The following is a 19,050-nucleotide window of genomic DNA, read 5'->3' on the forward strand; positions in this document are numbered from 1 at the left end:
ATTCTCAGAGAGATATCATTTGGAAGAATACAAAGTATTTATTGTTGGGTACATTTGTCAAAACTTTAGAAAAGTAAGTTTTTCTTATGGGAAATTTGAAGTCTATGCAGAGAGAATAGCATGATATTACTCACATGTTTATCAGGTAGTTTCAGCAGTTAGTATTTCATGAGCCATCTTGTTTCACTGATGCCCCTACCCACTGAATTTTATTTGGAAGCAAATAACATGTTATTTGAAGCAAATATTATTTATTTTAAAGATACCAAAATATTATTGCTTTGAAGCATATCCTTGGCCTCATACGACTGCAGCCTTAAATATTTCAAATGCTTAAATTTAAAAATATATTTTGAAGTTTTTGTATTCCCTTCATGCTGTGTTAGCACTAATTTTAAAAGAAACTGGTGCAGTATGTGTATCTCTATTTTGTGATAGCTATTGTATTCTGAAATTTTAAAGTATTTCAGAGAAAAAAAATACAACATAGAAATATTTACTAAACACTGAATAAATTTTTAATAGGAAAGAAAAATATATATTCTGAAATTTGATCATATTTTAGCATCAGTGTATTTGCCTGTGAGTTTACTGAACTTCTTTGATATGCAAACTTTTTTTCAGTGTCACTATTTGCAGTTAACAAATATGTATATATTCTGTTCCCTGTACTTTCTCACAGGAAAGAGCAGTAGTATAATCTGGTCTGCCCTTGGTTTTTTTTCCAACCTAATACTTTATCCTGGAAATTGTTCCTTATCGGTACAGGTGAGTGGACTGAGCTCAGCTTAATGCCAGTCTTACTGATCTGCAGGAGAGCAAAGGGGAGCCCAAGCCTCTTCTTTCCCTGGGCCATCCTCTTAACACTTGGTGGTATGAAGCATGCACAGCCTTTTGAGAAACGTGGATCTACTTTGGATGAAAATGGTTGCAGAACACCCTAATCATTCACAGATTGTATTTTTATGTAGTATACATTGAAAATATAATATAATATATATTATATCGTTTTTTACATAGTATATCAAGACAGTATTTAATGTCAGATATCAGGTTCCCTGTGGAAGCTTTGAATAACTGATACTTGTTTGTCTTTCTTTCAGATTTAATTAACCCGCACCAAAATGCTTCTGCTGAAAAAGCCAGAAATGTCCTAGCTGTGGAGACTGCCCCTGGAGAGCTGGTGGGAGAGCAAGCCGCGAATCAGCCCGCCCCAGGGCATCCGAATTCCATTAACTTCTCTTTGAAACAGTGGGGCACTGAGCTTAAGTGAGTCTTTGGAAAGTAACCTGTGAAACTGAAAACCAATTATTTCTGATAATATATGTTATAATTTTATGTATGAAATTATGAAACCACCTGACATTTGTGAAGGTATTTGTCACTTCCAAGGTGCTTTTGCGTACTTCATTATTTTTTTTAGCTTGTATGGAACGCCTGTTATGTGCCTGATACTGTGAAACACTTTCACACTCATGGTTTAATTTAATTGCTTGACTCTGTGAGGTCGGTCATGTGGTTGACATTTTACGGAGACAGCAGTTGGCCCAAGAAGAGTCCCTTTCTAAGGTCACAAGGCTCCCAGGCTGCAGAGCTGAATGATCATCCCCACAGTCAGTTTTAGAACATCTTCATCGCCCCCAAAAGAAGCCGCAGTACCTGTTAGCAGTCCCTTCCCATTTCCCCCAAACCCTTCCCATCCAGCCCTCAGTAACCACTAATCTGCTTCCTGTCTCTGTGAGTCTGCCTGTTCTGGATATTTCATATAAATGGCATCATGCAATATGTGGTCCTTTGTGTTTCGCTTCTTTCACTCTGAGTGTAATGTTTTCAAGGTCCATCCATGTTGTAGCGCATATTATTACTTCATTTCTTTTTATTGTGGAGTAATATTCCACTGTATGGGTGTACCGCATTTTGTTTACCCATTCTTCAGTTCACGGACATTTGGGCTCTTTCCACTATCTGGCTACGATGAGTAAAGGTGCTGTAAACATCCATGTGCAGGTTTTATGTGGACATAATTTTTCAGCTTCTTTGGGTAGATGCCAGGGAACACGATTGCTGAATTTTATGGTAAAAGTGTATTTAACTCAGTAAGAAGCTGCCAAATTGCCTTCCAAAGTGGCTGTACTATTTTCCAGCACCATTTGTTGAAGAGATTATCTTTGCTCCATTGTATTGTCTTTGCTTCTTTGTGAAAGATCAGTTGATGGATTTTATATGGGTCTATTTCTGAGTTCTGTATTCTGTTCCATTAATGTATTTGTCTGTTCTTTTGCCAATAGCACACTGTCTTAATTACCGTTGCTTTATAGGAGGTCTCAGAGTAGAATAGTGTCAGTCTTCCAGCTTTGTTCTTCTCCTTCAATATTGTGTTGGCTGTTCTGTGTCTTTTCACTCTCCACGTAAACTGTAGAATCAGTTTGTCAATATCCACAAAATAGCTTGTTGGGATTTTTGACTGGGATTGCATTGAATCTGTAGATCAAATTTCTTCCTCTAGTCCTTTGTATCATTGCTGTCATTCACTTCACTTATATATAAAGCATACATAAGCATATATATATACACACACATATGTATCCATAAGCATACACATGTATACATAAGCATATGTAATATATGCATAATATAAGGTCACACATGTGTAAAGCATACATCAGCATAACACATACATAACATGTATACGTAAGTATATATTGTTGGTATTATTTTGAATGAACTATTATTATCTGTTAGATTAATTAGCATAAGAAAAATAAAAGTTTTCACTTTACTTTTACTTATTCCTTCTTCAATACACTTCTTTATGTTGGATCTGAGTCTCTGACCTGCATTATTTTTCCTCTCTCTAAAGTACTTAATATTTGTTGCAAGGCAGGTCTACTAGCAACATTCTCAAATTTTTTTTTTGTCTGAGAAAGTTTTTATTTTTTTATTCTTAAGTTTTTTTGGTTGTTGATAACAATAAAATATTTATCTTTTAAGAAAAATTTTAAATATATTTTTATTAAAGTATAGTCAGTTTACCATGTGTCAATTTCTGGTGTACAGCACAATACTTCAGTCATATAGGAACATACATATATACGTTTTCATATTCTTTTTCACCGTAAGTTACTACAAGATATTGAATGTAGTTCCCTGTGCTGCACAGTATAAACTTACTGTTTATCTATTTTATACTCCTTAACTTTTGAAGGATAATTTTGCAGGATACAGAATTCTAGATTGGTGGGATTTTTTTCTCTCACCACTTCAAATATTTCACTCTACTTTTATTTGCATGTTTCTTTCTTTTTTTTTAACATTTTTTATTGATTTATAATCATTTTACAATATTGTGTCAAATTCCAGTGTAGAGCACAATTTATTTGCATGGTTTCTGAGGTGAGATCAGATATAATTCTTATCTTTGTTCATCTATAGGTAAGGCTTTTTTTTCCTCTGACTTTTTTCAGAATATCTTATCTTTGATTTTGTGTCATTTGAAAATGGTATGCTCTGATCTGATTTCTGTGGTATTTATCCTGCTGGGTGTTCTCTGAGCTTCCTGGAGCTGTGGTTTGGTGTCCAACATTAATTTGGGGAAATAATCCATCCTTAATCGTTTCAAATGCTTCTTCTTTCCCTTTGTCTCTTTCTCCTACTTCTGTTGTCCCCGTTATGCGTCTGTGACACCTTTTGTGGTTGTCTCAGTGTCCTTGGATATTCTCTTCTCGTTTTTTTTCCCCAGTCTTTGTTCTCTTTGCCTTTTAGTTTGGGAAGAGTCTAGTGAGATATCCTTAAGTGCAGAGATTCGTTCCTCAGCTGTGTCCAGTCTGCTGATAAGCCCATCAAAGGCATTCTTCATTTCTGATGCAGTGTCTTTGATCTCTAGCATTTCTTTTGGTTCTTCCTTAGGATTTCTGTCTCTCTGCTTACATCACCCGTCTGTTCTTGCATGCTGTTTACTTTATCCATTAAAGCCCTGAACATATTGATCATAGATGCTTTAAATTTCCGGTCTGATAATTCCAACATCCCTGCCATCTCTGGTCTGATGCTTGTCTGTCTCTTCATACTGTGGGGGTTTTCCCTTTTGATACGCCTTGTAATTTTTTTCTTGGTAGCTGGACATGATGTTCTAGGTAGAAGGAACTGCTATAAATAGACTTCTGGTAGCATGGTGATGAGGCATGGGGAGCGGGAAGTGTTGTTCAGCCCCCTGACTAGGTCTCAGCCTTTCAGTGAGCCTGTGCCTCTGGAGTCTGAACTTCACAAGTGGTTCTCAGTTTTTTACTCCCCCTTAGATGGGGCAGGATGACTAGAATGGGGTGGAGTTGAGTATTTCCCTTCCCCCAGGTCAATTAGGCTCTGATAATACCCAGGTTAGGCTGTGGTTAACTAGTTTTCCCTGGAGGCAGGCCTTGTTAAGAACAGAGCACTCTGGAGTATTTAAAAATGGTTCTTCTTCCCCTCTCCCTGCCAGAAGCGAGAGGGGATGTTTCTCTGGTATTCACTGTGGGAGCCTGGCTCCCGGAGGTCAGTCTCAACAATACTGTGGGGCTCCCCGGTGAATAGGTTTTTAACTCTCCGACGTGTCTGCACTAGGCCTCCAGCAATTTGTCAGCCACAGTAAGCGTTCCTGCCCTGGCAGTGGTTCTGCAGGTGCGTCTGCTCCAAGAAGCCGCGACTCCCTGTATTGGCCTCTCTCTCCAGTCTTGCGGGTAGTGGTTTGCCGTGGGTCCTCCCGTCTCTTACGGACCCAAGAAGCTGCTTGTTCCTTAGGCCACCATTTCCCCATATTCTCACTCCCTGAGCCACTGTGTTACAGCCATTCTGTACCTTGCTCTTCAACTGTGACCTTCACTCATGGTGTATCCTTCTGCCGGGGAAGGTGGAGGGGAGGAGATTGGTAGGGCTGCCCACCGAGTGACTGCACCTACGGCATTTCTGTCCTCATGGATTTCAGCCTGGCAGGCTTCTCCTTAAAGAAAGAGTTCTGTCCTCTTGAAATTGTTAGAAAGCCACCAAGAGGCTGTCCCTTTATTACACAGGTTAAAAAGTTGATGCTTAAAGAGGTAAGGTGACTTGCCCAAGAGACATGACGTGTGTGTCAGAGCTGAAAGGCACCCTTGGTCCCTTGACTGGAGCCCAGTGCCCCTTCCACTTCCCATCATAAGAACCTATTTGGGAAACTCTTGCTTTGCCAGATTCTCCTTCCTAACTAGTCTCATCTGCCCTCAGAGTTAGTGATGAAACGAGGAGAGACAGACCTGTAACACTGGGGGCTTTCTGACTGTAGAGCACATCCTGCCTAGGAGAGCGAGCGCATGGCACCTCTGCTTGTAACAACTGACAGTTGAAGGTCAGGATTAGCGGTCGCTGGGAGTTATCTTCCATCAGTTGTGCCTTCCCAGTGCAGCCTAGTCGTTAAGAGCCAGACAGTCGAGTTGAGTTCCCAGCTCTGCGGCCGAGTAGCTGGATAACTTGGGCAAATTACTTGACTTTAATTTGTAAAATGGGGTAATGATCACCTATACTTCAGGAGATGACATGATGTTGATGAGTCAATGAGGATAAACTACTTTGAGCAGCACCTGACCCTCAGTAAGTGTCAGTTGTTGCCAGTGTTGGGGGAGACAGCTCATGGCAAAGCCATCCTCTACAGAGGTCCCTGGGGCCTCTTTCTGTGGGAACCCTGATGCGTGTTGACTGCTATATGCATCTTAGTTGTTTACAGGTTTTGTTTTCTTTTTTTCTTTCTTTTTTTTTTAAACTTATGGTATGCTTAATAAAGGTTTAAATGAAATGTGTTAGGTGTGTAGAGAGATTTTAATGACCATAGAAATAGTAAAACAATATTTCTGTATCATAAGTTAATGGCTCAAAGGTTGTTTATATTTTGTATAAATTTTAAATGATGTTTTAATTAGAGTGTAGTCAGGGCTGAAGGGATAATTGAATGCTTGTCTGCTATGCTTTTATTCTGTTTATCAATACAGTTGAAACTCTCTTAACCAGCTTCCACTCCACCGGCATCTCTATTTAACTGGCTTTTTAAATTTCTGATAGAGGTACTGGTTATTGAACCCAGGACCTAGCGTATGCTAAGCATGTGCTCTACCACTGAGCTACCTCCATCCCCAAACTGGCATTTTGAATTCCCTCTATAAAGCCATGGCCCACACTGACTGCACGAGACTGATGGGCTACCTCGGGGCAGCCCACGCCCGTGCTCCCGGCGGCCAGCTGCACACTGACTCACCAGGACCAGCTGGGTTTGCTCCTATCTAGTTAATGCCTGTTGTACTTGTTATTATAATTACGTGATGCAGTGAAATGCGTAGTAAACCTCTGACATTAAAAGAAATTGTTTTTTCTGTGAAAAATAAGTTGAACGCTTGGGGGAAACTTGATAAAGGTGAGTCACTAAAAAATTGCCAGGATGTGGGTGACACAGTGATGAAAGATAGGGAAAAAAAAAGGTTCAAAACCTGTAAAGATTCTGTACTTAGATTGTTTCACAACAGTCCCTAGTCTACTTGTTCGTTTTTTTTAAAAAAAAGCAAAACAAATTTGGAAAAAATTAAATGCCATCTTATCAGTGTGATTTACCCAAGAAAGATACCAGGGAACTGTGGTCAGTAGCCCCGGACTCGAGAAGCCTTGGCTGGTCTGCGTCGCCAGCGCACACTGACCTGTGCCCTTACAGGTACATGTGTTTGTTTTAAGTTACTGTTCAACAGTTTCCTGCCTTAACAATGTTTTCCTTAATCTGCTAACAGTCCACATCACTTTAGGTAAAAGGACTAGCTCTCCTGTGCAATTCTGGCTGGTCTGTGTGAGTGTGCATGCTTGGGGGTGGGGGTGTGAGTGTGTGCCTGGAGTCGGGGCAGAGGTTGTGCGTGGGAGATGTGCTCAGGCTGCAGCAAGTGCTGTGGGTTATGTGACAGCAGTGAGCATTGCCCTGTGGTTCTGTGGGCCTGGACTGTGAGTCCACTGCTGGGTGCTCAGCTGAGCCTGACCCGTGCGCGGCAGCTCCCAGGGTCTAGCTCCACCTCTGTTTTGGCGTGGGGGCACGCCGTGACTGGTGCTCTTTGTAGTCAGCTTCGGTTTTGGAATCACAGCCCTGCTACTCATTAGCTGTGTGATGTTGAGCCAGTTACTTAACTTTTCTGAGCTTTGTATTCTCCGTTAGTAAATTGGGGTGTGTGTGTGAATACCCTTCCCCACTGGATGTGTGTGAGTGTTAAGGTTATAAAAACTGCTTCGCTCAGTGTCTGGCTCATTTCAGGTGCTCCGTAAATAGTGCTCATGTGATCGGGCCCTGCTGGTATTCCTGCCACCGTCATTACCCTGCCTCCACTGGGCCAGCAGCGAGGTGGATCTTTGCTTTATTGTCCGTCAGTGGAGAGGGTGCCTTTCTGGAGGATGGGCGTGAAGAGCCAGCTGGCTGGGAGGGTGTGCTCATCTTTCCGGGCTTCCTTCTGATGGGTCTTCTGCTGTTCCTGCCTCTGGGCCTGCATGTCTCGGGCTGTTGTCTCTTCTGTTTGGCCTCCTAGGAAGGGGTTTCCTTCTAATGAAGTGTTGCTCACCTCTTTGACTGAGAAGCTGCCGTACATAATATACATTCATACATAAGTGTATATTGTTTGTCAGCACATAAAACCAAAACAAATTTTGTAAAGATTTTCGCTGTTACATCCAGTAAAGCGAAGTATTTCCTCTTCCAGTGTATTAAAAAAAGTTCTCATCATGACTGTTGAAATTGATTTCATGACTCCTTAGCGTGACCTCTTGGCCCAGTAATGGGTTGCCACCCACAGTTTGAGAAACACGGCTCTGAAGGCTGCCCCTGGCTGTGGAGCCTGGCATTCCTCCCATCACCTCTGCAGCCTCCCCCCCCCCTCCGTGGCATGGGTGCTGAGGGAGTTCCCTTGGATAAGAAGCGGTCCCCTCCCTGCTTTCAAGGTGCTCGCAGTCCTCAGGGGAGACAGGCAGGCAGGTAAGGAGGCCTGTCACAGGGCAGAGTAGGGTGCGGCTGAGGGCCGAACCCCGTGAATCGCTGCCTCCCTGGGTGCACTGAGGCGGGCGGTGGGGGGGAAGGTTGGAGAGGGCAGTCTTTGATGTGAAGATGAGTTTTAACTTAGGACTTGAAGCGCGAGATGGGAACTGCCAGAGGGGAAGGCAAGTGCAGAGACTCACCTGTGCAAAGGTATGGAAGTTTGTGTGGGTTTCACGAGTTCACAAGTTCATGTGCCAGGTGCTTAGGGTACTGAGTGGAGGTGATGATCCAGGAGTTGCTCAAGAGGCCAGGGAGGCCCAGGGTGCAGGGCTGGAGTAGTGTCTGTCCTTTGGGCAACGAGGAAACCAGTACAGCTGAGCTGTACCTGCCTGAAAATTCTGATAAGATTATTTTTACTTTGATTTTTTTTTTGAGGCAGTGAGCGTTTTATTAGATGTTCGCTTCTAACGTCTTTGGACTTGGAAGGATGGCAGACTTATTATCCACGTTAAATGTATAGGATATTTTGGAGGGGTTCTTGCCGATGATGCTTCTTTCCCAGGTCATTATGTCAACAGTAAATATATTTAAACTTTAGTCTTGATGCTCCAACCTTGACTGCCTCTTGAACTTTGGACTATAACAAAAAGCAGCCCCGCAAAGCCCACAGTTTGAGGGCAGTAGCTTATTGTAGAGTGGTTGTATTCGTTTGCTCTGGCTGCTGCTACAAATGACCATAAACTTAGTGACTTGGAACAACACAAGGGGTGGAGGGTATAACTCAGGGGTAGAGCGCCTGCTTAGCATGCACGAGGTCCTGGGTTCAATCCCCAGTCCCTCCATTAAAAATAAATAAAGGAGCCTAATTACCTCCCCCCTAAAAATAAAAACATTTTTAAAAAAGCCAACTAACCAAACAAAAAAACAACACATATTCATTCTCTTACAGTTCTGGAGGCCAGAAGTCCGAATCAGTCTTGCTGGGCTGGTTCCTTCTGGAGGCTCCAGGGAAGAATGAGTTTCTGTCCTCTTCCACTGTCTGGTGGCCGCCAGCATCCCTTGGCCTGTGGCCACATCACTCTAATCTGCCCCCCAGTCATGTCACCTGTTCCTCTTCTGTAGTGACATCTCCCTCTGTCCTTTCAGAAGGACACTTGTGAGGACGTTTAGGGCCCACTCAGATAAACCAGGATAATCTCACCATCTCAAGATCTTAATCACATTTACTAGTCCCTCTTGGTTGTTTCTGCTTTTTTTTTTTTTTTTAATCATTTCAAATAACATTGTCCTGATATCCTTGTAGGAATATCTCCGTGTCCTGGTGGGAATATATGTGAAGAATTGATTTGTGTCGGAGGAAACATGGCAACATCTTTGTTGAGATAGCTGTTAGCAAGCAGAGCACCCCCCCCCCCCATTTTTGTATCACTCGACAGGGCTTGTGGTCAGGAGGGACGAAGCTGATTGGCCACGATGGAGGTAGCCTGCTTCCTTGTGCCCGTCTTCCCACCGCAGACAAGGTGGTGGCAGAGCCTAGAACGTGGCTGTGCAGGGTGTTTCTGGAGCTGTGAGCTCTTGAAGGATTTGATGGGACATTTCCCAGTAGTTCTATCAACTTCTAAAGTTCTGGGGGATTATCAGAGTTGAAATGAATGTTGAATAAATTATTACTGTTTTAGTTGGACCTCTTAAACTATACGTGGAGAAATTGATCTGAAATATGTAAACCTGGAAACAGGTTTTCTAATTAGTTATATAGACTGCTGGTATGTGTTTTAAAAAGTTCAGGCTGAACACTGAGGCCTCAGGGTGACATCTGGCTGCCTGGTGGTCTCTGACTTTTTATTTCAAATCAGAGTAGCTGAGTATTGAATAGAACAGCAGGCACCTAGCACAGTGCCCTGAAGGACATAGAAGTTCCTCTCAAAGGTTTGTCAAACAACATTGGGTTCTTTAAAGAGCAAGCTCTGTACAGGAACGGCCTCGAGCATCAACCAGGAGAACCCCATTTAAACACAGCAGGATGCCTGGTCAGTGCAGAGGCCTCTGCCAGCCGGAGCGGATAGGGTGAGTGGCTTAAGAAGCGTGTTCTCTAATGACCCTCATGTTGCACAATCACAGAATTGGGTTTCTCCACATAAGATCTGAAGCAGAGATCAGCTCTATAGTGTTTCAGCTTAAAGAGGCTTTCGCTTTGAGTCTGATCCTGTTTCTTCATCACCTAAGTCTTGACAGGTAGTACCTTCCTCAACCAAGGCTTCAGTCCCTCTGCCGCAGGTGGGAGCATGACTTCTGTGCAAGTGGGCCTTGCGACAGAGTAGCAGTGGCAGGTGGGGGGAAGGAGGGCGTGTGGAAGTTCGGAGCCATGTAAATCGCTGTCTTTTCTCCCCTGCTCTCTCATTTGCGCATCCTGCACCCACCCTTCAAGGACCAGACAGAGCCCAGCAGCGCAGCTGGAAGGCCGGGGCGCGCGGCCAGGAGGACTCGGCCCCCAGTCGGCGGTGGCGGCGGTGACCTGCCGCGAGCGTGTGAAGGCTGCCCTGAGGCCCGTGCCGTAAGCAGGGCTGCTGGAACTTTGTACCGCGGTGGGCCCAGCCGTACCCGTACTCGGCCAGTTGTGTCAAAGAAACGAGCAAAAGTGTGTCAGGCATCTGTGAGAGTTTCTTTTTCTTCTGAGCAACTATTTTGAAATAGCTTTTTCTGCAATTCTGTAATTTTTATAAAATCAGACTTCACCACAACATTGCTCATTGTATTATAGTGGGTAACTGACTGGAATTCCTCTGCGCAGTTGTCTGTGGAAATGTGTGGCACTGGTTGCCAGGCACTAGAGGAGACTTAGGAAATACACGGCACGTGTAACATGCCTTACCCTGTTTATTTGCTAACTCACACTTGAGCTCAGGTAAATAAACTGCAAGAAAACATTTATCAGGTATAAATATATAAGCAGGTGCACTTGCTAGATTCCTCGTGACTCCTTGTTAAAACAGTTAGCGAAGGGTTGTGCATTCATTGTGTATTTTGATAGAGTGATGGGAACATAAGGATATTAATTTCTCTACATTCTTCTAAATTTTTAAGGCACTTTAATGAAATTCAAAGAAGGCCAAAAAATCATGCTTTCTAGAACATAAAACATTGAAAAATGATTATTTTACATAATAATGTCATCTGCCTGATTCACACTAGAGGTGAGACTCCCTCTTCCGCCCTTAACCTTTAATCCACCTCAGGAAACACCAGCTGATGCACGTTTCTCCCTCTTCTTTATTTGTTTATTTTAATAACCTTTTTGAAGTATAATTTACGCATGATAAATTCACTTAGGTGTACAGGCTGATAGAGTTTAGAAATTGTACATAGTCATGTAAACACCTCCATAATCAAGATTTAGGGCATTTCTGCTGCCCTGCAAACTTCTCTCACGCCCCTCTGCAATTGATCCCCTCCCCTAACCTCTGGCCCCCGGCAACCTCTGATCTGCTTTCTTTCACTGTAGCTTTGCCTTTTTAAGAATTTCACATAAGTGGAATCACACTGTGTGTAGTCTCTTTGTATTTGTCGTCTTTTACTTTGCATAATCTTTTTGAGACTCATCCATATTGTTGAGTGTTTCCATTCATCTCCTTCCTTTTTTTATTGCTCAGTGGTATGCAGTAAGTACGGTATATCACAATTTGGTTATCCGTTCGCCAGTTGATGGACTTTTGGTTTATATCCAGTTTGGGACTAGTATGAATAATGCTTGCCCTGAATATTGCCCTGAATATCCAAGTCCTATGTGTAGACATGTTTTCATTTCTTTTGGGTAGATATGTGGGGTTGGGATTGCTGGGTGTGTATTTAATTTTATGAGGTACTGCTGCACTGTCTTCCAGTTCATCTGCACCCCTCTGCGTTCCCATTAGCAGCTCAGGACAATTGCAGTTGCTCCATATCCTTCCCACCACTTAGCATTGCCAGTGTTTTTAACTTGAGCTGTTGTATGGGTGTGGTTCATTTTGGTTTTCTGTTGCATTTCCCTGAGGATTTACAACATTGAGTATCTTTTCTTGTGCTTGTCGGCCATCTGTGTATCTTTGGAGAACTGTCTGTTCAGGTCCTTCACCCACTTTTTAACTGACTTGTTTATTCTCTCATTATTGAGTTGTAAGAGTTCTTTATATCTTTTGGATACAAGCCTTTTGTCAGATTATGCAGACATTCAGAGAAGAAAAACTTTTTTTATCTTGATAAAGTTCATTTTACCATTTTAATCTTTTACAGATTGTGCTTTTTGTGTTCTGTTTAGAAAATCTTTGCCTAACCCAATGTCACAAATATTTTCTTCCATGTTTTCTCTTAAAATTTTAATGGTTTCACTCTTACATTTAGGTAATTTGTATATTTTAAGTTAGTTTTTCTGTATGGTGTGAGGTAAGGGTTGAAGTTCACTTTGTGACATTCAGATAACCAGTTCTAGTACAACTTTTTAAAAAGACTATCTTTTCCACGTTGAATTTCTTGGCACCCTTGTTGAACATTGGTTGACTTTTTTATATGCGTAGCATTGTCCCATGGCCCATTGATTCTTCCTTCATTTCTCTCTTTCTTCTTCTCTCTGTTTCATTTTGGATAGTTCCTACTGCACTGTCATCAAGTTCACTGATCTTTCTTCAATGTCTCATCTGTTCTTAATCCCATCTAATGTATTTTTACCAAAAATGTGGTTTTATCTCTAGAAGTTTTGATTTTGATTTTTTTCAACATTTTCCATGTCTCTGTCCAGTGTGTTCAGCCTTTCTTCTAGCTGCTCAAACATGGGAAACAGTTATAATAACTTTCAAAGTTGTCTGCTAATTTCATCCTTTGTCATCTCTGGGTCTGTTTCTGTCTGCTGATCTTCCTCCTCATAGTGAGTTGTATTTTCCTACTTCTTTGCATGCCTGGTGATGTTCTGTTGGATGCCTGATACTATGAGTTTTACTTTCCTGGTGCTAGATTTTTTTTTGTATTCCTCTACATATTCTTGAGCTTTGTTCTGGAATGTAGTTTACTCAGAAACAGTTTGATACTTTCAAAGTGCACTTTTAAGCTTTTTTAGGTGGTAGGAGAGCAGCCTCTAGTCTCGCGATGATGAGTACATACCTAAGGCCCCATGACGTATGAAGTTTTCCACTCTGGCTGGTGGGACCAGACACTATTCCTGCCCCTGTGTGAGCCTCGGGGATTGTTCCCTGTGCTCCTCTCAGGGAGTTCTTTCCCCACTCTTGGAGCTTTCTTATACACAAGCCTGATCGTGCTCAGCTGGAGACTTGGGGAACCCTGACATCTCTGCAGCCCTTCTGAACAGCTCTCTTGCCTCCAGGGCTGTGCCTGGTGAGCTCCACCTGCCGTGGGGTTCCCAGCTCAGTCTTACCAGGGCTGCACCTGGGTTCCCCCTGCCTGCACCGTGGCCTGGAAACTCTCCACGCAGTAAGCTTGGGCTGGGGGAGGCTCACCTCACCTGTTTTCTGTCTCTCAGGGATCGCTGTGCAACCTGATGTCCAGTATCTGAAAACCAGTGTTTCCTAGGTTTTGTTCAGTTTTTTAGTTGTTTCAGATGACTGTAAATCCAGTCCCTGTTGGTCCATCTTCACTGGAAGTAGAAATCTCAGCTGTGTTTTTTAAAAAGTTTTAATGAAATAATTGTAGTGCACAGGCAAGTATAGAGAATGGTAAATTGATTACCTGGGTAGCCACCACCATTATATAATTCTGTCATATTTCTGCTTCATGTTTTGAAAGCAGATTAAAACATTACATACGCATTTTGGAGTCTCTCTTCTCCACGATCCCATTCTTTTCTTGCCTTTCACAGAGGTAACCAGTATTCTGTACTTGATAATTCTCATTCTCATGTGAATTTTTTAGTTTTACTATGTATGTATCTCTAAATAATTTATGTTAATAGTATTATCTTGAAGTTTTAAAATACCATGTTGCACATGTCATTCTTCAATTTTCTTTCTTTTTTCATTCAGCAGTCAAAAAATATCTGTCCATATGATCCATGTAGTGTTAGAGAGAATGTGCATTCCACAAGGACAAGAACATTTGTTCACTGGCATATCCCAAACACCTAGAATGGTTCCTGGCACATAGAAGGCACTTAATTAATATTTATTGAACGAATGAATTCATGTTAAGTTATGCGTAGTATCGGATTGTATGAATATACTACAGTGTCTTTGTCTCTTTTCCTGCCAACGGATGTTTAGATTTTTGGTTTTTTTGCTAACGTGAACAGCGCTGCAGTGGTGTTCTTGTTTGTGTCTCCTTGTGCACATGGCCAAGAATTTCTTAAAGAAATTCTGGGTTGCTGAGTCTTGGGGTAGATACCTCTTCACCTTAACTGTGTGTTGCTGAGCTGTTCTCCACGGTAATAGTTTCAGTTTACACTCCCCTCAGCAGTGTGTGAGAGTTCCCATTTCTCCATATCTTCACCAACATTTGATGTTATCAGATCCTTAAGTTTTTGCCAATTGTATGCATGTGACATTACATTTTGTTTTACCATTAAAAAATAATATAACACTTCATTTTTCCCAATAGAAATTCAATGTCGTCTTTCCGTCCTGGGAGAGGGCATAATGATAGTCGCAAGAGTGTGTTTTACACCAGTGAGGAGTGGGAGCTGTTGGAGGCGAGCCCTCAGGACCTGGAGGAGTCCCTGGTGCAGGAAGAGAGAAAGAAGCAGATCCCCGAAGGAAACAAAGGTACAGATGAGGTTCCTGTTGCCTGGCATTCTCGCCGCTGCCCCCTGCTAACCACCGGTGGCGTGGCAGACCCTTTGGTAGCAGCTCTCCCTAGAAGGGTCTCCCAGTGGGAGTCATGCTCTCTTTGTGGGAGCTAAAACACAAAGGCTTGAAAAATTTGATGTCATAAGAAATAAATAACTGTCCAGTCCTGTGGTTCTTCAACTTTTTCAGGGGATAGAATATCCACAAGTCATGGTGCTCTTTAAGGAATTACTGATTTTTTTTTAAATAAGACTTTTAATTTATAGACATTTGTTACTGCACACAGAAGTAAAATACGTCATATTCCACAGTTTTGGACTTATAGCCTCTCTTACCTCCTCTGAGCTCCTGCCCCTCCCTGCACCCACCGTCAGCTGGATTATTTTAAGTTGCATTCTAGACATTAATCCACTGCATCTGTAGACATTCTAGTATGTATCTCTAAGAGATGACTCTTTTTAAAAAATCATAACCACAGCTTCATTATTTTAGCTAAAAGCAGTTACGGTAAATCCTTATTTTCTACTTCCCCAGTTATTTCACAAACATCTGCTTGCAGGCAGTCTGCTCAGATGAGGCGCTAACACCCCAGGGGGTTTAGTTGTGCGTCTTTTTAGGTCTCTTTTAGTCTGAGCAGCTCTGTCTATTTTTTTGTCTTCTGTTCTATGCTTGATGGAAAAAACAGGGTCTTTGTATCAAGGAATTTCCCGCATTCTGAATTTTGCAGAATTGCATTTCTCTGGGGTCACTTAACATGCTCCTCTGTCCCCGTATTTTCCGCATACTGGTCGCTGGAGCAGAGGCCTGCCCAGATTCAGGGTCGACTGCTAATTACGACAAGAGTGTTTTGGTGGGGGCGGGGGCAGGGGTGCTGTGTATTTCCTGCTGCACCACATGGGGAGCCATGTCGTGTCTGCTTTTCCCTCCTTGTGTGATGTTAAGGTTGATCAGGATTTGCTTTAGGGTGTCAGCCTGACCCTTCGTACTTGTCTCCCCTGGCCTTTTGCCTGATGCATGAAGCAGCCCTTCATGATCCTACACCTGTCGATCCACTGAGGGAACACTGATGTTTTAAATGTAAAATAACAATAAATAATTTTGAATTTCTGCCTTATGCTTAATTCTAGCATGAGCTAGGAGGACCAGGAGGCAGGACTTTAGGAAGTCTTTACCGAGAGCGAGTATTTACCAAAGGAGGTATTTTTTTCTGTCGCCTGGGAAGGGCCCACCATGACTTGCCTTGGTGGGGAGTTTACCTGTGATCCACAGGATGGTAGCGTGGGACCCTGTGGTCCAGTGTGTCGTGGTGAAGATGTGGCCAAGCTGAGCGGGCCTCGTGACCCAGCACGTGGCACAGCTGGTGGGGTCACCCAGGAGAGGGGCTCGTTGTGAACTGGGTGTGCTTTCCGGAGGAACAGGGATTTAGATTGTTTGAGATAAACGGTGTTGGCTCTGATTGCCCGTGGAGACTAGGAACGCAAGGGTGAGTTGGAGTAAGAGTGGGAGGGAAAAATTGGTAAGGCTTAGTGCCGGGCTGGTCAGGAAGCTCCTCACACCCTTGGGGAGCAGCTTCTTGTGGGGAGCAGCCCTCTCGGCCTCTGCCCAGCCCCTGCTCCCTTTGGGAGGGAGCCTGTGTGAAAGGCATGGAGGGACAGAGATGGATCTGGATTTTTATCTTCCTGATTCACAGGTATTTTCTGTAATAGCTCCAAGAATCAGCCCACCAGCTTCTTGTCCATGATACTCATGGGGAGGAAGCTGTTCTTCCTTGTGTTTTCCCCTCTATTTTTAAGTAAAATTTTTAATCAAAGTATTAATAGTAACATGCAGAAAAGTCCCCAATCAGAAATGTGTAGCGTTATTCGTCTCCACCAAGTGAACATACCCATGTAGCCAGCACTTGCTTGAAGAAACAGGACAGAACCAGGAGCCGACCCCTATCCCCAGACCCCTTCCAGTCCCACCGTGCCTGCCCCGCCGCCCCTAGAGCCACTGGCCTGACTGCTGACGACGTAGATTTGTTTCGCCTGTTTTCTAGATTTGTATAAATGAAATCTATAGAGCATGTGTGTCTCCTCTCTATTTTGTATGTGGGTATGTGTGTGTGTGTTTAAAATGCTGCTTCTTAGCACTTGCCCTCCAGAGATCTTTATTCAGTAACGTCTTTATATTTTGAATGTATGTCTGAATCCACTTACGCTGAAGTTTATTTGGATCCATCAACATTTTTAAGTACTCACTTTTAAGGAAGAGAATAAAACGTGTTTACAGTTAAGAAAAGATACATTTGGGGTTTTTTGTTTTGTTTTGTTTTTACTAAGGACAGATTAACAAAAAATAAGAAGCCAAGGATCCCTCGTATGTTTCTGAGTCCTACCCTTGGAACCAACTATCTCATTTGTAGGTGGGGACCCATCTCTGGGGAAGGGACACCTTGTTTTCAGGGTGCTGTAGGAACTCGGAGCAACCATGTTCTTCCGTGGCCTGTGTCTCTGTTCTCATTGGTCCTGAAAGTACCCAAAATGGGAAAATAGTGATGTGAACATAGAGGCTTGGAGCTGATCTTTTGGAAAATTAAACTTAGCATTACAGAAGAATCTTGAGAGGGGTGTAGTACAGTTTTGTCATAAATTCCTCATTAGTGCTGGTATACAGTCTGCCTTTTTCCATCTGTTTTAAGGCAAAGACTGAGCGATCACATAGAGAAAGCTTTCTTTAAAAGCAATCACATGAAGGATCCAGTGGGGGAATCATCTTTGGTTTTAAGCCTAGTTATTATTGAGAATGAGGCGGGGCAGAGAGTGATGAATGCACAACTTCCTGGAAGACGATAGGTGAGATGCTAATGTGTTTTGTTCGAATTTCAGAAAGGAAGATTTGGCCTGCACTTAAAAAAACAAGTTTTGTTTTTACGTAGGGGTAACTGGCTCAGGATTTCCCTTTGATTTTGGACGTATTCCCTACAAAGGAAAGCGTCCTTTGAAAGACATGATTGGATCATACAAAAATCGACACAGTAGTGGTGACCCTTCAGCCGAGGGGACATCGGGCAGTGGTGGCGCCAGCAAGCCGGCCTCTGAGATGCAGTTGCAGGTGCAGAACCAGCAGGAAGAGCTGGAGCGGTTAAAGAAGGACTTATCCAGTCAGAAGGTAATTCTCCCTCCTCACATTTCTATCTCCTGTCACATCAGCAGTCCAGAAACCAGAGGAGCAAAGCCTGGCTTTCATTTTTCTGACTTTTATTTCCCAGAGGTGCTTTCCCCTAAGAGTTGTATGTTGCCAGGGCCGCTGTCCTAGACTCTGCTGCTCTGCTTGATCGTTTGTTCAGAGACATTTGAATTTCCGAGGAAAGTGAAGACCCACCTCAGGGTGGGTCGGGGAGGGTATTGCCTGCCCCTCGCCCACTCCTGCCCTGACGTCCAGTCTCTGAGCCCAGCTTCAGCCCAGGGCCCATGAACAGTTGTTAAAAGAGTTTCCACATCCTGTTAAACAGTTTCCTTCTGAGCTGATCAAACCTAATTATACCAATTCCTCCGCAGATCAGTGAGTTTAGAGCTCAGATTTTTTAATACGGATTTACTGGGAACCATTGCTCATTGCAGTCTGCCTGTCCACTGTTTCCTGTTTCCTATTATTGTTCTCTGCAGACAGCCTTTATGGAATAAGTATTTTTCCTTCTCTATTTTTGAGATCCTTCAAGAGGAAGTTCGATATTCAAATATTTCCAGTAAAGTTTCTGCATTTGCTCAAATTCCAGTGGGGGCTCCGTGTAGGGTTGTCACGATTTCTGCTTTTCCTCCCGTCCCTGCTCCTCACTCCATCCTCCTCGGTTTCCCAGGAGCTGGTGCGGCTGCTGCAGCAGACGGTGCGGTCCTCCCAGTATGACAAGTACTTCACGAGCAGCCGCCTCTGTGAGGGGGTCCCGCAGGACACACTGGGGCTTCTGCACCAGAAGGATGACCAGATTCTGGGCCTCACCAGCCAGCTTGAGAAGTTCAACCTGGAAAAAGAGAGCCTTCAGCAGGAAGTGAGGACGCTGAAGAGCAAAGTGGGCGAGCTCAGCGAGCGGCTGGGGATGCTGATGGAGACCATCCAGGCCAAGGACGAGGTCATCATCAAGCTCTCGCGGCAGCTGAGCGAGTGTGAGGGCAGCGTGTCTTCTCCCACCACCTCGCCCGGCTCGCCCACCGCCGCTCTCGCCAGCAGGGAGCAGCTGGAACTGGACAGGCTGAAAGTAAGAGCAGGATGTGGGCTCCCATCATGAGACAAGAAATCCAAAACCCATTAACAGTC

The 19,050-nt window shown here is 43.4% G+C and overlaps 1 protein-coding gene across 3 annotated transcripts in view; it reads left to right on the forward strand.

Annotated features, from left to right (window-relative positions):
- Positions 1-19,050, forward strand: part of TBC1D2B (TBC1 domain family member 2B) — a 71,717-nt gene that overhangs the window by 27,154 nt on the left and 25,513 nt on the right. For 2 of the 3 annotated variants that reach the window (XM_032469099.1, XM_032469101.1), the window contains exons 3-6: positions 1,104-1,269; positions 14,570-14,733; positions 17,675-17,907; positions 18,596-18,991. In XM_032469099.1, coding sequence (XP_032324990.1) covers positions 1,104-1,269; positions 14,570-14,733; positions 17,675-17,907; positions 18,596-18,991 — 959 coding nt within the window. The remainder of the gene's footprint in view (positions 1-1,103; positions 1,270-14,569; positions 14,734-17,674; positions 17,908-18,595; positions 18,992-19,050) is intronic. The other variant, XM_032469100.1, reaches the window with a different exon arrangement.

Source organism: Camelus ferus, chromosome 27 (assembly GCF_009834535.1).
Source record: "Camelus ferus isolate YT-003-E chromosome 27, BCGSAC_Cfer_1.0, whole genome shotgun sequence".
NCBI lineage: Eukaryota > Metazoa > Chordata > Mammalia > Artiodactyla > Camelidae > Camelus > Camelus ferus.